Source organism: Ranitomeya variabilis, chromosome 2 (genome assembly GCF_051348905.1).
Source record: "Ranitomeya variabilis isolate aRanVar5 chromosome 2, aRanVar5.hap1, whole genome shotgun sequence".
In the NCBI taxonomy this organism is placed as follows: domain Eukaryota; kingdom Metazoa; phylum Chordata; class Amphibia; order Anura; family Dendrobatidae; genus Ranitomeya; species Ranitomeya variabilis.
This window is the reverse complement of record NC_135233.1, coordinates 43,005,384-43,024,226: the sequence shown is the minus strand read 5'-3', so window position 1 is coordinate 43,024,226 and position 18,843 is coordinate 43,005,384. Positions and strand designations below refer to the sequence as shown.

General features: G+C 43.8%; 1 protein-coding gene across 1 annotated transcript in view; it reads right to left on the bottom strand.

Moving 5' to 3' along the window:
- The window catches only part of TRERF1 (transcriptional regulating factor 1), a 191,924-nt gene that overhangs the window by 40,290 nt on the left and 132,791 nt on the right, over positions 1-18,843 (bottom strand). Inside the window, exons 5-12 of the mRNA XM_077282342.1 lie at positions 15,235-15,278; positions 14,750-14,882; positions 11,104-11,328; positions 7,940-8,306; positions 7,095-7,155; positions 5,054-5,193; positions 3,517-3,620; positions 800-875 (exon numbers count right to left, since the gene is read on the bottom strand). Coding sequence (XP_077138457.1) covers positions 800-875; positions 3,517-3,620; positions 5,054-5,193; positions 7,095-7,155; positions 7,940-8,306; positions 11,104-11,328; positions 14,750-14,882; positions 15,235-15,278 — 1,150 coding nt within the window. The remainder of the gene's footprint in view (positions 1-799; positions 876-3,516; positions 3,621-5,053; positions 5,194-7,094; positions 7,156-7,939; positions 8,307-11,103; positions 11,329-14,749; positions 14,883-15,234; positions 15,279-18,843) is intronic.

Sequence of the window (18,843 nt, the reverse complement as noted above, 5' to 3'; positions counted from 1 at the left end):
TCTGAGTAGCGTTATGCCCACGTTAATGGGAGAGCAGGCGTTCGGTGGACCGATCATTGGTCCATGTGGTTTCGGCTAGCGGATCGGGCCACACGCCATCTCTCCAAAGTGGTGGGATACTACTCAGCCTGGCAGATCTGCAGGGGACTGGTGTTCTCAAACAACGTCCAGGGCTCCACAACCAGGGAGTTATTCAGGCAGACCCAGCAGCTCATTGATGAGGCATTCACAGCAGGTTTCGGACACCACTATGTCCAACCCCTTTCATTTACAAGAAAATTAAATGTAAGTATTTAGCAACGCTAATTAAGTTGTATAAAACTTCCTCTAATAGCTATCAGTCGCTGATTCCCTACATACACATGCATGCATTTTCATTGGGGGGAGGGAAGTAAGTCATTGCCAAAATGGCAGTGGCTTATATCCCTCTAGAGCAAAGGATTGATGTTAAGATTCAACATCTACAGGGAGAGAGTTGGGAGAAAAATGTGAATCAAGCAAAACAAAATCCTTAAAAAATTGTAGTTTATTGAAAATCCATTAAAATCCAATCCAACACCTAAGAACCCGACTTTACTTGGAGTAAAGACGTTGTCTGAAATGCGTCTGCATTTTTTAAGTGTTGGATTGGAATTTGATGGAATATCAATAAAGTACAATTTTTTAAGGATCTTTTTTTGCTGGATTCACAATATTGCACCTGGATATTTGCCACGCTACGAGACTTTCATCACATTGAGAGTAGGGAGACCCTTGTACATATAAGTTTGTGGGTGCACAGGATATTGGAGCCGGTTACCTGCATAGTGGTAAGTCGCTAGTGGATGAGTTTTGAGCCTCGGAGAATTTTTTAAGAGCAGCATCTCCAACGCAGTCTGTAATTAAAGAATAAAATGACAGAGATTATATTAAGACATATTACACCTTCAAAATCACAACAGAAAAGCCCGATCATATACTTGAAAATGGGTTATTTGAGACTGTAAAAAAGTCAAAGCTTCAATACCAGACATGGTCTATGAACCAGAATGGCGCTGTGAAAAAATAAAACAAGTCGTCTTCTAATTCATACAAGCCCCTTAAGGGCTAGAGGGATGGTATCTACAGATATATATCATTAACTTAAAGGGGCTCATCCTATTGTATCTACATCTCCTGTACAGTGAATACATCGTTGGTTCCTTATGTGACGGGAGTAACATTCACCACTGTTGTAATGAGAATAACAGCAGATCTCTGGAATTTTACATTTCAGCCAAGACACCAGATATTACCTGACAGAAGACACGAGATATGGATTTTCAAATAAGATAATGCCAAAGACATTGGTATGCATGTTGCACACAATACCAGATATTGGTCTGAATACTGGACTAGAAAATTACATAATTTACATCCTCCTCTTAGTGTTGATTCTCCAGAGAATGCTACACACCTACTCTGTGCCCCAAGTTGCCATAGCCTTCATTGATGTTGATGACGTCTCATATGCCATCCGACGGTTCAACTCTCGTGGCTGGGCAGGCCTTGTTCCCCTAGCGAGCAGGCCTCGTTCCCCTGGCAAGAAGGCCTAGTTTCCCTAACGCAAAGGCCTCATTCCCCCTAGTGAGCAGGGTTCGTTGCCTTAGCGAGCAGGGTTCCCTAGCGAGCAGGCCTCGTTCCCCTCGCACGCAAGCCTTTTTCCCCTAGCGCGCCGGCACTCGTTCCCCTAGCGCACAGCACTCGTGCCCCTAGCACACAGCCCTTGTTCCCCCAGAGCACAGCCCTCGTTCTCCCAGCGAGCAACCTTCGTTCCCCTAGCGCCCAGCCCTCATCTCCCCAGTGCGCAGCCCTCGGTCTCCCAGCAAGCAACCTTTGTTCCCTCAGCACCTTGCCCTCATTCCCCCAGCGCCCAGCAATAAATTCCCCCCCAGCGCCAAGCGCTCATTCCCCCCAGCGCCCAGCCCTCATTCCCCCCAGCGCCCAGCCCTCATTCCCCCCAGCGCCCAGCCCTCATTCCCCCAGCCCTCATTCCCCCAGCGCGCAGCCCTCATTCGCTCAGCCCTCGTTCCCCCAGCGCCCAGCCCTCATTCCCCCAGCGCGCAGCCCTCGTTCCCCCAGCGCGCAGCCCTCGTTCCCCCAGCGCGCAGCCCTCGTTCCCCCAGCGCGCAGCCCTCGTTCCCCCAGCGCCCAGCCCTCGTTCTCCCAGCGCCCAGCCCTCGTTCTCCCAGCGCCCAGCCCTCGTTCTCCCAGCGCCCAGCCCTCGTTCTCCCAGCGCCCAGCCCTCGTTCTCCCAGCGCCCAGCCCTCGTTCTCCCAGCGCCCAGCCCTCGTTCTCCCAGCGCCCAGCCCTCGTTCCCCCAGCGCCCAGCCCTCGTTCCCCCAGCGCCCAGCCCTCCTTCCCCCAGCGCCCAGCCTTCATTCCCCCAGCTCGCAGCCCTGATTCCCCCAGCGCCCAGCCCTCATTCCCCCAGCCCTCATTCCCCCAACACGCAGCCCTCATTCCCCCAGCGCCCAGCCCTCATTCCCCCAGCGCGCAGCCCTCATTCCCCCAGCACCCAGCCCTCGTTCCCCCAGCGCCCAGCCCTCGTTCCCCCAGCGCCCAGCCCTCATTCCCCCAGCCCTTGTTATCCCAGCGAGTAACCTTCATTCCCCCAGCCCTCATTCTCCCAGCGCCCAGCCCTCCTTCCCCCAGCCCTTGTTATCCCAGCGAGTAACCTTCGTTCTCCCAGCGCACAGCCCTCATTGCCCCAACGTGCAACCCTCGTTCCCCCAGCACCCAGTCCTCATTTCCCCAGAGCGCAGCCCTCATTCCCCCAGCAAGCAACCTTTGTTCCCCCAGCGCCCAGCCCTTATTCCCCCAGCCCTTGTTATCCCAGCGAGTAACCTTCGTTCCCACAGCCCTCATTCTCCCAGCGCACAACCCTCCTTCCGTCAGCCCTTGTTATCCCAGCGAGTAACCTTCGTTCCTCCAGAGCACAGCCCTCATTGCCCCAGCGTGCAACCCTCGTTCCCCCAGTGCGCAGCCCTTGTTCCACTAGCGTGCAGGCCTCATACACCTAGTGCACAGGCCTTGTACATCTAGCACGAGTCAAAGACATGAACCGGAGACATCATATAATCAAGTTGGAGAGGCAGTGATTGTGGGCACAGGTTACGTCTAGAAAATGGTCCACAGATGCCCATTAGACCTCTTGGTGTGGATTAGCATGCAGCTAGGATCAATTGAAAAAAAAAAAAAAGCTTTTTGCAGGTATACGGAAAACTGGACTCATATCAAGGGGTTGCAGTTATGCTATTAAAAAGGGCTAAAAGTTCACTTTAATGTGATATCATGTAAATACGACATACATGTCTAAGATGAGAATATCCCTTTAAGCATGCACAATCTAAAATACTAGGAAGACTGTAAAATGAGAGCTATATTTTTTTTTTTGTGTACAGTACTCATGCTGCTTAAAAGAAAAAAAGATAATTTGAAAAAAGAAAACAAAACACCCTAAAAGAAAACCCCATAAGAACAAATGAGCATTCTCACCATGATGTTTCCTTTGGCTTCAAAAAGAGAATGTAAAGCATATTCGATGTTGGTTCCTCCTCCTGGCAGTACGCTGGAACATGACGTGTTCAGGAATATTTCCACTGGGAAGAAATGATAGGAACAGTTAAAGAGGACCTTTCACCAAATGTTTCAAGTTCGAACTGGATATACCCCTCTCTATTGCGGAGATATTAGCAATCACAGTGTTTTGCACCTAATGAGTTAAAAAAATGTTAAGTTCAAGTAGGTGTCAGACAGTTTTCACTGGGGGGGGAGTGTACTTCTTCTGCCTGTATGACGTTGACCAATCATAAGAAGGCAGCAACACTCAAAGGCAAGGAGAACACACCCACACAGAAGCTTAGGGCAGATAAGCAGGGAATGTTGCTCCCTGCTTATGATTGGTCAGCATCATACAGGGAGAAGAAGTACACTCCCTCCAGTGAAAACTGTCTAATAATAGATGTCTAATGGACTTAAAAAAATAAAGAAAAAAACTCATTAGGTGCCAAATACTTTGATTCACAGTATCTCCTCAACAGAGAAGCAAAATTAATAATAAAAAAAAGTTTTATTCCTCTCTGCTGCTACTATTATATCCTCTGTCCAGCTAAACATGAAAAAATTGGTGAAAGGTCCTCTTTTTCAAGCTATGATGTGAGCAACACCCTGGGGTACAACTTATCTATTGGGGGAGCAAATGTTGCAGTAGTCTAACAAGTTGGAAATTAGTAAATTGGAGTGGTGAAAGAGGCATATGCTAATTTGTATATTAAAGGGGTTATCTGCTTTGGACAAGATGAGAGCATCCCACCCCCAGTGATCAGATGTAATCTGTGAGAAGCTAGGCAGTAAGTGATCAATTTCCTTACATCGCCTCTACTGGAGAAATGAGGTATTGCACATTGCCTTTTGAAATCAATCAATTAAACTCTCAGCATCCCTACCTACAGGGTCCGTAACAAGTACTACTGCCACTTTTGTGTACTAGATCTGCACTGGGTATTGCAATATTGTTTCATTCACTTCAGTTGGGCCTTAGCCCCTTCAGAGAGTGAAGGAGAGCCAAACCCCCCCACAGATCGGATAAGTAATGGCCTAATGTAAGGAGGATGCTATGTTACCCTTTAATATACCACGGTGAAGAAGGTCGGACTGAAATGAAGTCTTAATTGCATTTTGACCAGTTCAAGACTGGGTATGTTTTTATTTTTTTAATCGAACATAAGGTTGAAAGAGCTGTGCTATGTAGTGACGTTTTAGAATATCATTGCAGAGTAGTGCATGAGCAGCCATGATGTTAAAAGGCTATGGGCGGTGCAGAGGAAGTTAGAAAAAGTATTGTACACCCTATTTCAGTGTTAAGAAACCTGATATGTCTTCTTCATGTGAATAAAGAACTTTATCACATATCAAGTGCTGTGGTTGATGCTCAGGATAGACGTCTGATTCATCATTGCCACTGAGCAATTGAGGCACCCAACCCGGAGTGCTGACCATAAAGTGTGGACTCCACATGTTCTCTCACACCTACATCTGGGCTGTAATTCTTCACTCTCTAGGTCCGGCCAAGGTTTCCAAACCAAGGTTGAGTCGTTCTTATCCTTCTCAAGCAACAAGCTTTGCTGAAGATCTGGAATTTCCGCCTGGAACCTTGATCCAATATTGATTTTCCTATAAATGCAAGAAAAGCCTTTGAGTCCGTCATTATGTGCTACCTACGGGGTTTCCAGTCTTATGTAATAGAAAGCTGTAAAAATGGCATCTCATAAAAGACAACACTGGAAGCCGGGAGGTAAGATTTTTTTAACCCTTGGTACTACCAGTTGAGTGCCTATCCACATGGGACTGATCATCTCTGGACAGTGTCGGACTGGGTTGTGAAAGACCCACCAATAACTTTGTCGGCTCATCCCAAGGTCTATCAGTTCTGGAGTAACAAACCCGGCAGTGGAGGAGGCTTGTATGCTTCGTAATTGATCACAGACATTGATGTAAGCACCATGCAATGCACGTTACATAATTCTGGAATAGTGGCCCGAAAAAAGGTGAAGAAGACTCAACTTCAATATCGTCATAAGAAGCGTTGTCTTGAATTTGCAAAAAAATCCGAAAAGTGGACAGTAGAAGATTGGAAATGGGTGATTTGGAGTGATGACATGAAAGTCAATAGGCTAGGCTCTGATGGGTGAAAATTGGAATGAAAGAAACAAGGGAAAAAGGGGCTAATGGATCAAGAGATTGAAGAAACTGTCAAGTTCGGAGGAGGAAGTCTGATGATATCAGATTGTTTCACAGCCATAGGCATTGGATACTTGACCAGGATTGATGGTGGTCTCAACGCTGAGCTATATGTGAATATCCTACAAGAGGAATTACCTTGTACACTCGATTACTATGGGTATGAAAAGGACGACATAGTGTTCCAGCTGCATAAAAACATGAGGAATATGTCAAGATTGGTGAAAATGGTTCAATGACAATGAAGTGAAGGTGCTGAATTTTCCCCCACAGGCCCCAGACCTCAACCCTATCGAACACTGGTGGATAGAATTGAAGAAAAAGCTGTATACATAACCAAGTGAGGCAACCAGTATGCACCAACTCTGGGAACGTGTAAAAGAGAACCTGTTATCAGATTTTGCTCGACACATGCTTGAATCTGACCGAGAGAAGCCCAGAAGGATTCAGGCAGTGTTGGAAACCAAAGGTGAATTAACAAAAACTAAAATTTAGATTTTCAGGAGCAAAACAGTAACAATGCAGTGACACGACAAGAATCTGCATAACTAATCATATGCTAAATAGTTTCAAGTCAAAGTTATGTATGAGATACCCAAGATGATTGTCGATAAAATCATGGCAGTTTTACGTTCCGTGCAGTAGTGGATGGTGAGATATGGAGCCTGAAAGCCAAAAGTTCAAAACACTGTTACCCTTTTGCTCCTCATTGTATGACCGCAGACCACATCAAAGTTGAGTTGAACTTTGAAGTGGTCATAAATCAGCTGACAAACTCTTAAACAAATGATAAGACTGTTACAAACTCCATGTCCGAACATGCTCAACTCATTCTGCAACCAGACAATGCCACGAGAGGCTACAGAAGGCAAATGGTGGAACATTTTTTTTTCATGAAACCCAACTGTAAAAATACATGTGTTTAAGTACACTTAAAAAAAACACCTTAAAAGAAAAAAAAAAAAAAACCCTAAATAAATGAATCATTTTTTAAAGAAAGGCACTTAAATCACTTTTATATTTATTTAATAAATTCATAAGGTTGGCTTTATAGTTCCTTGCTGTATACGCAGGTACTCTTATAGAGCTGATCTGTGGATCTAAATCATAAAAGCTGGGAAATTCCCCCTACGTGGACACAAATTCCCTTTTCTGTGAGTAATATTCATCCTCATTCTTTTATTGTCAGGTTCTCGGCTGACAGTGCTAGAGACGCCCCGGGGCGCGCTGTGAACTGACTGAAGATTTTTCCGTGGTTCCTTGCTGTTTGTGATGCCAGAAAAGAAATTTAACATAAAACATATATAAAAAAAAAAGTATCTGCCATTTCTTACGGTTCAACATCAACGGTCTGTTCTCCAGGTCCCGGTGTAGCGCTGGTCCCATCAATGCTGTCTGAGGAGCAAATACATTATTAGATAAGGCTGCCAGTTAGGATTTTGCTTGGGAGCAGAACATTGTGAGGCCGCACCTACAGGGAGTCTTGTCTGCTTTGGAAAATGCCTTTTTGTTGAAACCGTTCCTCTATGATTAGTTAGTGATGGGATTTACAGTTGATAGAAATGATCGACTGATCAGCTGTTATCTATGGGTTCAATTTCCCTACAGTGCCCCCACAGGGAGAATGAGGTATTACACATTTATAATTAAAACCAATTAGGTGTCCACGTAACGTATATATGCTCTGAGCCCTCCAAAGAAGAGAGACCATTCTTTTAATTGCTCTCTGGTTGTGTTTGGATTTCCTCCTAGTTCAGTTTCAATAGGGATCTTTTATTGGGATTCTCCAGGTCTGGCATACTGATCAACCTAGCCTTAGGGTAGGTCCACAATATCAGATGGTAGCACACCTGGCACTCCCAGAAGTCCCACTATGGCCATATGTAGAGTACAGCACGGGAAAAGCATGACTCCAAACTGACCGGTTTTGGGTCCTACAGGTCAACTCCTTTTGAAGCGAATGGGAGCTGCGCAGCACTACACATTATACACCATGCTCATCTACCCGCAGAAGAATTGACTAAAAGCTTGTTTAAAGGGATCGTCCAAGATTTATCTAACAATTACCTGTCCTTAGAACAAATATCAGACACCCTGCACCTCCACTGACCTAATATAAATCCTAAGGTCGGGTCATCAACCCTTTAAATACATCATAATGAAAAAGTATTGTACTTACTAGGCCTGCAGAGCAGCACTCTTCGAGTGGGAGTCAGAGGGGTAAGTGGGAGATGAGCGTTGTGTGTTGCTATAATGACGCTACTGAAGAGTCCTGACCCTTGTCGCATGGGGCTAAGCATAGGGGGAGGAGTGTAGGTGGGAAGCTCCTGAGTTCTCAGAAGCAAGGGATCCGCCATGTGGCGAGGGGATCGGAGCTGGCTTTGGTATAACGTTGCCCCTGAATGGGATGGATTTGCACTGAAGGAAGGTGGAGGGATGAATAGTGGTTCAGGCCTGTGGCGATATTTCCTCCTCTCCTGCGGAGGTTTGGTTCCATCCGGTTTGCCCAATTTCATGCCAGGTTCTTGAAGTTTTCTAATAATTTCCTAAACGTAAATGTATAAGAATCACAGACTGTACGCTGAGGTTTTGTTACGTTACATAATACATTTTCCATTACAGTAATTTGAAGAGAGCCATGTGGTTTTCCTGTGATAACCAATAGATCTACACGATGACACGGTAAGTTTATGCACGCAGATAAGTAAGCAAAAACTGCTGACGTCTACAAAGTGAGGTGTTCGACTATGACCTGCCATGGCCTTCTATGTATAATTATAGAAAATATAATTTTACAAGTATTTGTAAACTTTTGAAGAGAACCTGTCAGCAAGATTTTGCTAAGTAAACTACAGGCATTGTCAGGTTGCTGTTAAACTAATTATAATTATGCCTGGGTTGAAGAAATCCATCTTGTGGTTCTTGTATAATCTGTGTTACAAGTTTTCAATTAAAGAGATGCTTGTGCTCCGGGGTGGGACTGTAGGCATAGTCTTATTTTGGTGCTCTAGGCCACAGAAACCAAGGAGAGACCTGCCCACAGGGTGCCATGATCCTCATCATAAAGAAAGAATGTGTGTGCTTCAGAGCAGCCTGTGGGCAAGTCTCTCCTTGGTTTCTCTGGCTTAGAGCAGGAAGATATGACTCTGCCTATAGTCCCGCGCCGAAGCACGGGTATATCATTAGCAGAAAACTTCTAACACTGATTACACAAGAACCACAAGACGTATTTCTTCACCCCAAATATAATTTTAATCAGTTTAACACTGTCAACCTGACAGTGTCTGTAGGTTACTTAGCAAAATCCTGCTGACGGGTTCACTTGAAGATTAAATGATGCAGGAATCATCATATTGTGCCTCAATCATCATGGCTAGAGTCACCAAGATACTGAAGTAAAAGATCTATCAAGCTATCTACGTCTGAAGCAGACATCAGCAGGGAGAAAGTAAAGTGCTGCATTAAAGGTTCTTCTTCTTTGCTACAATCCTCACGTCTTTAATCCATTCTGCCATTGGTCCTTCTAAGTTCTTCCCTCTCCATCAATCAGCTTATTCATCTTTTCCTTCACTCCTCCTACATTGACATCACATCTATCTCTCTCTCCATCTACAACAGCAGTGGACATCAGCAAGAGCTGAACTCATTCAAGATTTTTCTCCTTTCTTATCCTCCCTTCATCATTCCATCTTTACATTCTTCCTGCTTCCACCCCTCTCTCTCCTTCTTAGTAGTCCTTTTTTTCTCTTTCCATCAATGATCTTATTCCTTATTTCCTTCACTCATCCTACTATCCGTTCTTTCTTCTTGCCTACCCTTCCTCTGTTCATCAGTTCCTCTTATTTGTCCTTCTTCTCTTTACATCAATCATTGTATTCCTTATTCTCCTTCACCCACCCTGACCTGACATCTGTCTCTACATCTGCATCTGCAGGGGATATCAGCAGGGAGAAGGTAAAGTGCTGCACCTACTCAAGTTTCTTCTTCTTCCCTACTATCCTCCTTCCATCATTCTGCATTTCTATTCTCATTATTATTATCACTGACCCTATATGTCAGATATATGATCCTTAAAGAGTGAAAAAATTAGAAATCTTGCTTCCGATAAGTAAAAGAGAATCATGACGATGAACACTACATAATATAGGCCTGAGATCTAGTTTTAACTGTGATCATGTCTAGGCCCAATACAATACAGAGTGTGGCATTATTAAAAGTGGGGACTTGAGCCTAAGCGATAAGTTGACTTGGAGATCCATCACCGTATGGCACGTTGGAGAACCAGAATGGGGACCCATTTAATGATGGCCTACCACTCATGGAAGTTTCATGAAATAGAATAAATTCTTATGACTTTACGAATCTCCCTTCTTCATCACTTGTTCTCTGCCATGAGATATGTGCCGCCCAAACCACATGAAGAATTAAGCCGAGCAGGGCAGGGTTACTCGAGCGTAGACCACCCAGTGGACTCTTCTCCCAATATCCAGACTCTTTCCTTACCTATCTCCCATTTTAAACCATGTTTTCTATGAATAACTCATCATTTCATAAGTAAAACAAAGTTTGATTTATAAAATAGATTTTGCTAAAATTCTGGCATAAAACGGACTGAAATTTTGCAACTTTTGGTGTGCATATTTTACGCCAACTTTTTAAAGAAAGGGTAGAGCTTAGCGGGACAGGCAATTTAATTATAATTTACACCACAAAAGTGGCGTTAATGACAGAGAAATTAAATTGAGACCCCGGCTGTAGTATATTTCTTGCGGTGGAACAGGGCAAGTAGAAAGATTCTCCAAACTCTCTAAGAGTTGCAGGCAGGCGCATCTCAATTCAACGCACCCTTCATCACAAAATGCCAGTCTTGATTAAACAGGGCCGTAGTTCTCTGTAACATGGGAACTGCTCTTTATTTTATGCTGCCTGTGGTTTGGGCAGTATGAATCTTTCCTTGAAGACGAGCCCTATGGCAGCTGATAACTCTAGCAATGGTAGTTACGACCTTGAGACACAAACCTACGTTATAAACGATCACAATTTTTAGAGAGATGGATCCAAGTGCATCCGATCAATCGCATACCACAATGTCGAATTTCAGACCATATAAATGTTTTGCACAGACGCAATGACAAATATCATGAAGACGCATACATGAATCAGTCGCTGTTGGAAGCCAAATATAGATGACATTACAACTACTGTTCTGCACAGTTTCCAACCTGGGAAGCCAAATTTTTTTTTTTTTTTTGGAGACAGCTAGCTTTGATGATTTTGGACCAACCATCAGCAACATCAGATAAATATGGCAACACATGGAAGCAAAGATAGACAAGCACTCACAGAAGACGTGCATGAGCGGTCCGCCTTTGGAGAGGATGGCGGGGAGAAAGTCATCCTGGTTAAGATGGGCATTTCGTCATCGGACATATTGTTCTGTGGCTGATCTGCTCTGCAGCTGAGCTGAGCATTGGCGTCAGATGGCACAAGCTTTACAGGTACAGAGACAGGCATGACGATGGGCGTGAGGTTGTCCGTCTCGCTAGTCTGTGACTTCTGGCCTTCATCCTGCACAGATAAGTACACACGATCAACCTCAAACAGCCGCTTACTGAACATCGACAAGCCACAAACACAAAACACCAGCAAGTCTGTTTCCTAAAGTGCAAGGTATTAATAAGGAATTGGGGAATGTGTAGATGGTGCTACTTCTTTTTCGTTCCCCCTATAGAAGTCTACAGAAGTGAGCAGTTACTAAAATAGATACAATTTGCAAAAATCGCTGTCGACTGCACCTTTTACCGCAAAGTTATGGGGATAAGTGGCGGCCTATATGTCATTACACTGTACCACACGCAAATTTGCCACTGAATTTGATGATGGGAAGCAGCCATACCTTTTGGATGGAAGCTCCAGCAATTAATCTAGCACACTATAATAGAGCACGGTTTATGGTGCAGATTGGTTTTCTAGCCAGAGGAAGAAATAGATGCAAAAAATGGAAAAATAAAAAACTTTGCAACTTCTTTCTTTTGTAGTCACTTTTAAGTTAGGCTTATATCACACTCTGTGTGAATAGGTAACACTGCAGACTCGTAGCGCGGGGGTTCGGGGCTCAAATCCCATTAAGGACAACACCTGGATGGAGTTTGTCTGTTTTTCCCGTGTTTGAGTGTATTTGGTTTTTTCGGGCTATATGGTTTTTTTTCCCACACCCCAAAGACAAACTGATAGGAAATTTAGATTGTTACAGCCAGAACAGAAACATTTAAATGAAGTCTAACACAAGTCCCAATGAAAGTTGTGAAGACAAGAGACGGGACGCTTTCCTACTATTTGATACAAAGTTTTTTTGCCTACAAGTTTTTTGTTTGTTTTTCTTTTAAACTAAAAGCGCTGATTAATGGAGGTCCTGAAACTGGAACCCACATTGATTTGGTCCATAGGATTATTACTCGGCTGCACTTTATCATAATAGTGGTTTCTCTGGGGGGTGCTCCCACCAATCGGTACTGTATCATTATCACTGCCGAGGTCACGTCATTAGATGTTCATCTAGAAATGTCTTCATTGCAAACATTTCTAGAAATACCTGGGTATACGGGAATAAGACAATTCTTGACTGGATGGTAACTAGTAGCTAAGAGTACAATTAACAAGATTTAGGCAGTTGTGGAAAAAAATGCTGCAAAGTAAGAATCCACCCAAAATAGAAGTGTTAAGGGTTTATTTTTTTATCAGTTAATAACATGCAAAGTGTAGGAACAAAATAGAAATCTAAATCCAAATTCTTCAAGGTACACTTGCACACAGTTTTTGAAGAAACTCACCAAACATCTTGGAAAACTAACCACAGATCGTCTTATGTATATCCATGTGTCAAGTAATTCCAGACAGAGTGGATGGTGTGACATCAGGGCAGCATCATTACTTCAAGCACTTCTTGTTCATCTTTTTTTTTTTTTTTAATTCAAACAGTTTTTATTGATTATAAAATGCAATAAAACATTTAACAATAATACATGTGTTTTTCAATTCTCCCCCCAGCATTAACCCCCCCTTTACCCATCCCTCCCCCCTTCCCACGTAGACAGCTCACGTCCTTCTTTTAACATGTATATACTTTAGTATAATATGATGTCCTTCACTATGAATCTATAGACCATTATTTTATAGGCGAAACCTCCTCGGGCCTATTTTTCCTTAATCTCCTAACCCAATTCCAACCAAGGCGTCCACAATTTGTCATACAAGGCCATTTTCCCTCTTTTCTGATATACTCCCTTTTCTAAGGCTATGACCTTCCCCACATACTTGATGTATTCTCCCCTCGAGGGAGGCTCCTCTTTCATCCAATTTCTGGCTATGACCTTCCGAGCCATGTATAACAGTCTAGCGATTGCTATTTTCAACTTGTTATCTACAGTTATCTTATCCACATATCCCAGCATGCACACCACTGGTTCCCTTGGAATTATACATCTGTACGCCCCTTCTATCCGGCTGAGAACCACTAACCAAAAAACAGTCAACCTTGGACACGACCAAAGCATGTGGAACATTCCAGCATTATCATTCCTACACCTAGGGCATTCCGAGTCGGATCTCAACCCAGCTCTGTATAGGACATCCGGAGACCTATATACTCTGTGTATAACATAAAGCTGAGAAAGCCTATACGGCTCATTCATTGATAGCTTCGGCACCCATTCTAAAGGTACCGTCACATTAAGTGACGCTGCAGCGTCGCTGTTTCATCGTTGTGTGGTCGCTGGAGAGCTGTCTCCAGATTCCCTTGTTTCATCCTCCAAGCGACCCAACTCTCCCATTTAGCCCTCGCCCCCAACGGATATCCCAATAAGTATGGAGTAAGTAAGTATAGGGAAGAGATAACACCCCTCGATGTCCCCACTCCGCAGATATATTCCAATACTAAGTCACTTTGAGGCAATCCCCCTTATTCTGAGCCACAAAGGCATGTCGAACTTGTGCATATTGATAACCCCCGGATGTCTCAAGGCCAAACTCATTCTTGTTCATCTTTATGCTCTAGTGAGTTCTTAAACGGGTTTTCCGGTCCAAATGGATAAGTCAGAAGTCCCTTTTTGTGACTGCAGGGTTATGGATCCCCCCAGCACACGCACTGTGACCAGAGGGTATGTATTATACATACTCCCGGCCTCGCTCTCCATACACTAGAGGGCTGAGTCACTAGTCGGAGTGTGGCCTTGGCTCAATACAATTGTATGGGGAGAGGGAGGCCGCGAGCATGTATAACTCATATATACCCACCGGTCCAGTCACTAGTCGGAGTGTGGCCTTGGCTCAATACAATTGTATGGGGAGAGGGAGGCCGCGAGCATGTATAACTCATATATACCCACTGGTCCAGTCACTAGTCGGAGTGTGGCCTTGGCTCAATACAATTGTATGGGGAGAGGGAGGCCGCGAGCATGTATAACTCATATATACCCACTGGTCCCACCTCAGAACCCGAAGTGCGTGCGCCGGGGGGATTCATAAGCCTGATGTCACACAGAATGACTGCAGACTTATCAATTTGGACCGGACAACCCCTTTAATGACATTGGCTGTACGTTTGGTGTCACTTATGCTTCAGAATAAATTTGGGGCCAATCAGAAGTGTTGCGGTTTTGACAGAGGAGGGCGGTCACACCAAACATTTATTTCATTTAGTTTTCTCTTTTTTTCATTCACTTTGCATTTTGTTAAAACATTAAACTATTTTTTTTCATTTTGGGATTCATTCTTACTTTCCAGCATTTTTTTCCACGCCTGCCTAAAACTTTTGCACACTACTGTATTTGCAAGCTTACAGAAAGCAAAGCACAGGACGGCAAGCACTATCAGCAGCCTCATCCGATGGCAGACAAAAAAAATTTTTAGAACTAGGAAAAATATTAGTGAGCTCGTTAGTCCAACAGAAGCGAGACATGCAGTAGATGCTACATACACAACATAATCTTACCTGTTTCAGGGCCACTGTGGTTCGCACCCCTCCGTGTGACCTCAGGTGGCCATTCAGGGCCGGAAGGCTTCTGAACTCCTTGAAGCATATGGAGCATGTGAGTCGGCTTTTAGATTCATCCAGGAAGAACTTGCTAGTTTATTTTCCAATATTAAAAAAAAAAATTAAATAATCAGAAAGTTGGTTTTTTTGGGGATGTGTGCAAAATGGCACTTTTGATAGGTATGATGACCACATCCATATTTTACCATATATTTTATATATGAGCCTTATGATACATGAGCCTAACTGTTGGGGGGAGCAAAGGTCCATCAGTCAAATATTAAGAAACCGGCATTAGAAATGGCAGATGGGGACCTGTTATAATATGATCATATACAGGATTGGGCCCAGTGCTAAACCTATATCATGTGTACGTTCCATTTACATTATTTACATATATGAATCAAGGACCCCAAAATCCAGGTTTGGTGCTTTGAATGTACCTGCTGGCTGGAGAAATGGTCTGGACTTTCCCATCGGACACATGCTACAAAAAAAAAAGTAATAAAAGCATTTATGTACAGTGATGGCATAGTCCGAGAGAATGTATTCATGATAGGATGCAACGTAAAATAACAATACTTATTCCTCATTATTTAAAAAAAAACAAACAAACAAAAAAAAACAGCAACACTCTCGTCCATGGGCTGTGTCTGGTACCGTAGCTTAGCTGATCAACTATACCAAACAGACAGTTTCAATAGGGACGGTGTAATACTTCTTATGTCCTGCGGAGGCACTGCAGGTAAAAATGACATTGGCTATCAGTTTTATACAATAGATCCTATAGATCCTAGCAGAAGGACACCATTTCACCAAGTTGACACCCTTCTAACAAACTAGTGGCCTAACCTTTCCACTATAAAATACAATATAAATCCCTATCCTAGTCAATTCCTATTGTCATGAAATATGTTATATCAGTCATATATGGTCAGGGAAGTTTGTTGTTTTTCCCAAACAAAACCATTTTTATAGGTACATTTTGTTAATTTGTTTTTACATTTTCAAACAATTGAAGGCAATTTTTTGCATATCGGTCCCACAAAGGGACCTGAACATTTGATCTCTTGACTGCATAGATAGTATACTTTATTACTTAAATATAGCACAGTCACAGATAAAAGTTTTGAGACTGACAGAAATTCACAAATTTGTGTTTATACAAAGTTTGCTGCTTCAGTGTTTTAGTTGGATGTTTGACGGTTACTAAAATACAATGAGAAATATTTCACAGGTTTTTAAGCTTTTATTGACAAATATATTAAGTTTATGCCAAGACTCAATATTTAGGTGATGCTAGTCACTACTCACGAAGAAGCCGTGAGGCTGGGTAGTCAAGAGGTTCGAGGTCAAAAGCCAGGAGGGTACAGCATTGACAGTCACAGTTCAGAGTCATAATTCTAAGAAGGTAGCGGATCCCAACAAAAGGGCTAGGCAAAGGGATGGTCAAGGCAAATCCAAGGTTGAGAAGTAAAGATTAGAATAGAAGAACAGAGCATACACACGACTTGAGAAAAGCTACAATTGGCAGCAATCTAAGGCAGAGAGCCAGCTAAATAGCCAGGTAATTACTTTAAACAAGAGACACATGGATGAAGTCCTGGAACACCCTGGTCCTGATGGGATGGGCTAAACTGTCACTCCGGACACTGACAGTTCTGCACGCCCCAGCATTCAAGCTGTCAATAGCCATACTGACAGCTCAGCATACCCCTATCCTAGATTGCACAGCAAAACTGTCATTCACTGAATCCAGACACATTGATAGATGGAATCGTAACAATTTAGTGTTGAGCTTAATTTTTCCAGACTTCTGCCCTTCGAACCAGGTAGCTGGGTATCAGCTGTTGGGCCAAATCCTGAATGGTGACAGCCCATTCTTGCATAATCAGCGCTTGGAGTTTGTCACAATTTCTGTATTTTTACTTGTCCTCCCACATATTAAGGACTGACCACAGGTTCTCAATGATATTGAGATCAGGGGAGTTTCCTGACCATGGACCCGAAATGTCAATGTTTTGTTTACCGAGCCACTTAGTTATCTTTTACCTTGTGACATGATTTCCATCATGCTGGAATTCTTCCAGATGTCCCAAACAATCTAAAGTGGGCTTCATAAGAGAAAATAACCTTTCAGGAAGTACAGGGATTGGACTGCAGAGGACCGGGGTAAAGTTATTTTCTCTAATGAAGCCCCTCTACAGACTGTTTGGGACATCTGGAAGAATAATTGTCCAGAGAAAAAAACATGAATGCTTCCATGAGTCCTGTGTCTGCCAACTGTAAAGCATCCTGAGACCATTCATGTGTGGGGGCTTTTCATCCATGGAGGGGGCTCACTCACAATTTCGTCTAACAACTCTGCCATGAATAAAGAATGGAAACTAAATCTCCTCCAAGAGCAACTTCTGTCAACGATCCTAGAGCAATTCGCTGATGAACAATGCTTTTTCCAGCATGATGGAGACCTTGTCAGAAGGTAAAAGTGATAGCTAAGTGGCTCGAAGAACAAAAAATTGAAAAGTCAGTTCCATGGCCAGGATACTCCTCCCTAGATCCCATTGAAAACCTGTGGTCAATCCTCAAAAGGCAGGAGGACAAATATAAACACATAAATTGTTCTAAACTCCAAGCACTAATGAGACAAGAATAGTGGTCATCAGTCAGGATTTGGCCCAGAATCTCACTACTTTCAAGACCACACTCGCCACAGCGAAACAAACCTACTTCTCATCTCTCATATCCTCCCTGTCTCACAACCCTAAACAGTTATTCAACACCTTCAATTCTCTCCTCCGCCCCCAGCACCTCCTCCCTCCCCACTTATCTCAGCTGAAGACTTTGCCTCATTTTTCAAGCAGAAGATTGATAACATCAGAGACAATATTAGTCAACAACCCCCAGAGCCCTTCCTCCCAACTGCCCAGCCCTCCACCTCCAAAACCAACTTCTCCACCATTACAGAAGATCGACTCTCCACTCTACTCTCAAGATTGCATCTCACCACATGTGCACTTGCCCCGTTCCCATCCCACTTCATCCCAAACCTCGCCACAGTCTTCATCCCAACCCTAACCCATCTCTTCAACCTAACACTAACAACTGGTGTTTTCCCCTCAAGCTTTAAACATGCCTCAATCACACCTATCCTCAAAAATCCCTCTCTTGACCCATCCTCTGTATCTAGCTATCGCCCTATATCACTTCTCCCCTATGCCTCAAAACTACTGGAACAACACATCCATCTTGAACTGTCCTCCCATCTCTCTTCCTGCTCCCTCTTCGACCGCTTACAATCTGGCTTCCGGTCACACCACTCCACTGAAACTGCCCTACCTAAGGTCACCAATGACCTATTAACTGCCAAGAGTATGCAACACTATTCTGTCCTCCTCCTCCTGGACCTGTCCTCTGCCTTTGACACAGTGGACCATTCCCTATTGCTACAGACCCTCTCATCCCTTGGCATCACAGACTTGGCCCTATCCTGGATCTCGTCATACCTAACAAACCGGACATTCAGCGTCTCCCACTCACACACCACCTCCTCACCTCGACCCTATCTGTCGGAGTCCCGCAAGGTTCAGTTCTAGGGCCCTTGCTCTTCTCCATTTACACCTTTGGCCTGGGACAGCTCATAGAATCTCACGGTTTTCAGTATCATCTCTATGCTGACGACACGCAGATCTACATCTCTGGACCAGATATCACCACCCTACTAACCAGAATCCCTCAATGTCTATCCACTATTTCATCCTTCTTCTCCGCTAGATTTCTAAAATTTAACATGGACAAAACAGAATTCATTGTCTTTCCCCCATCTCACGCGACCCCCCCAACAAACCTATCCATTACAGTAAACGGCTGCCCACTCTCCCCAGTCCAACAAGCTCGCTGTCTCGGGGTAATCCTTGACACTGATCTCTCCTTCAAACCACATATCCAAGCTCTTTCCACTTCCTGCCACGGATCCCTACATTCCTAAACCAAGAATCTGCAAAAACCCTAGTCCATGCCCTCATCATCTCTTGCCTCGACTACTGTAACCT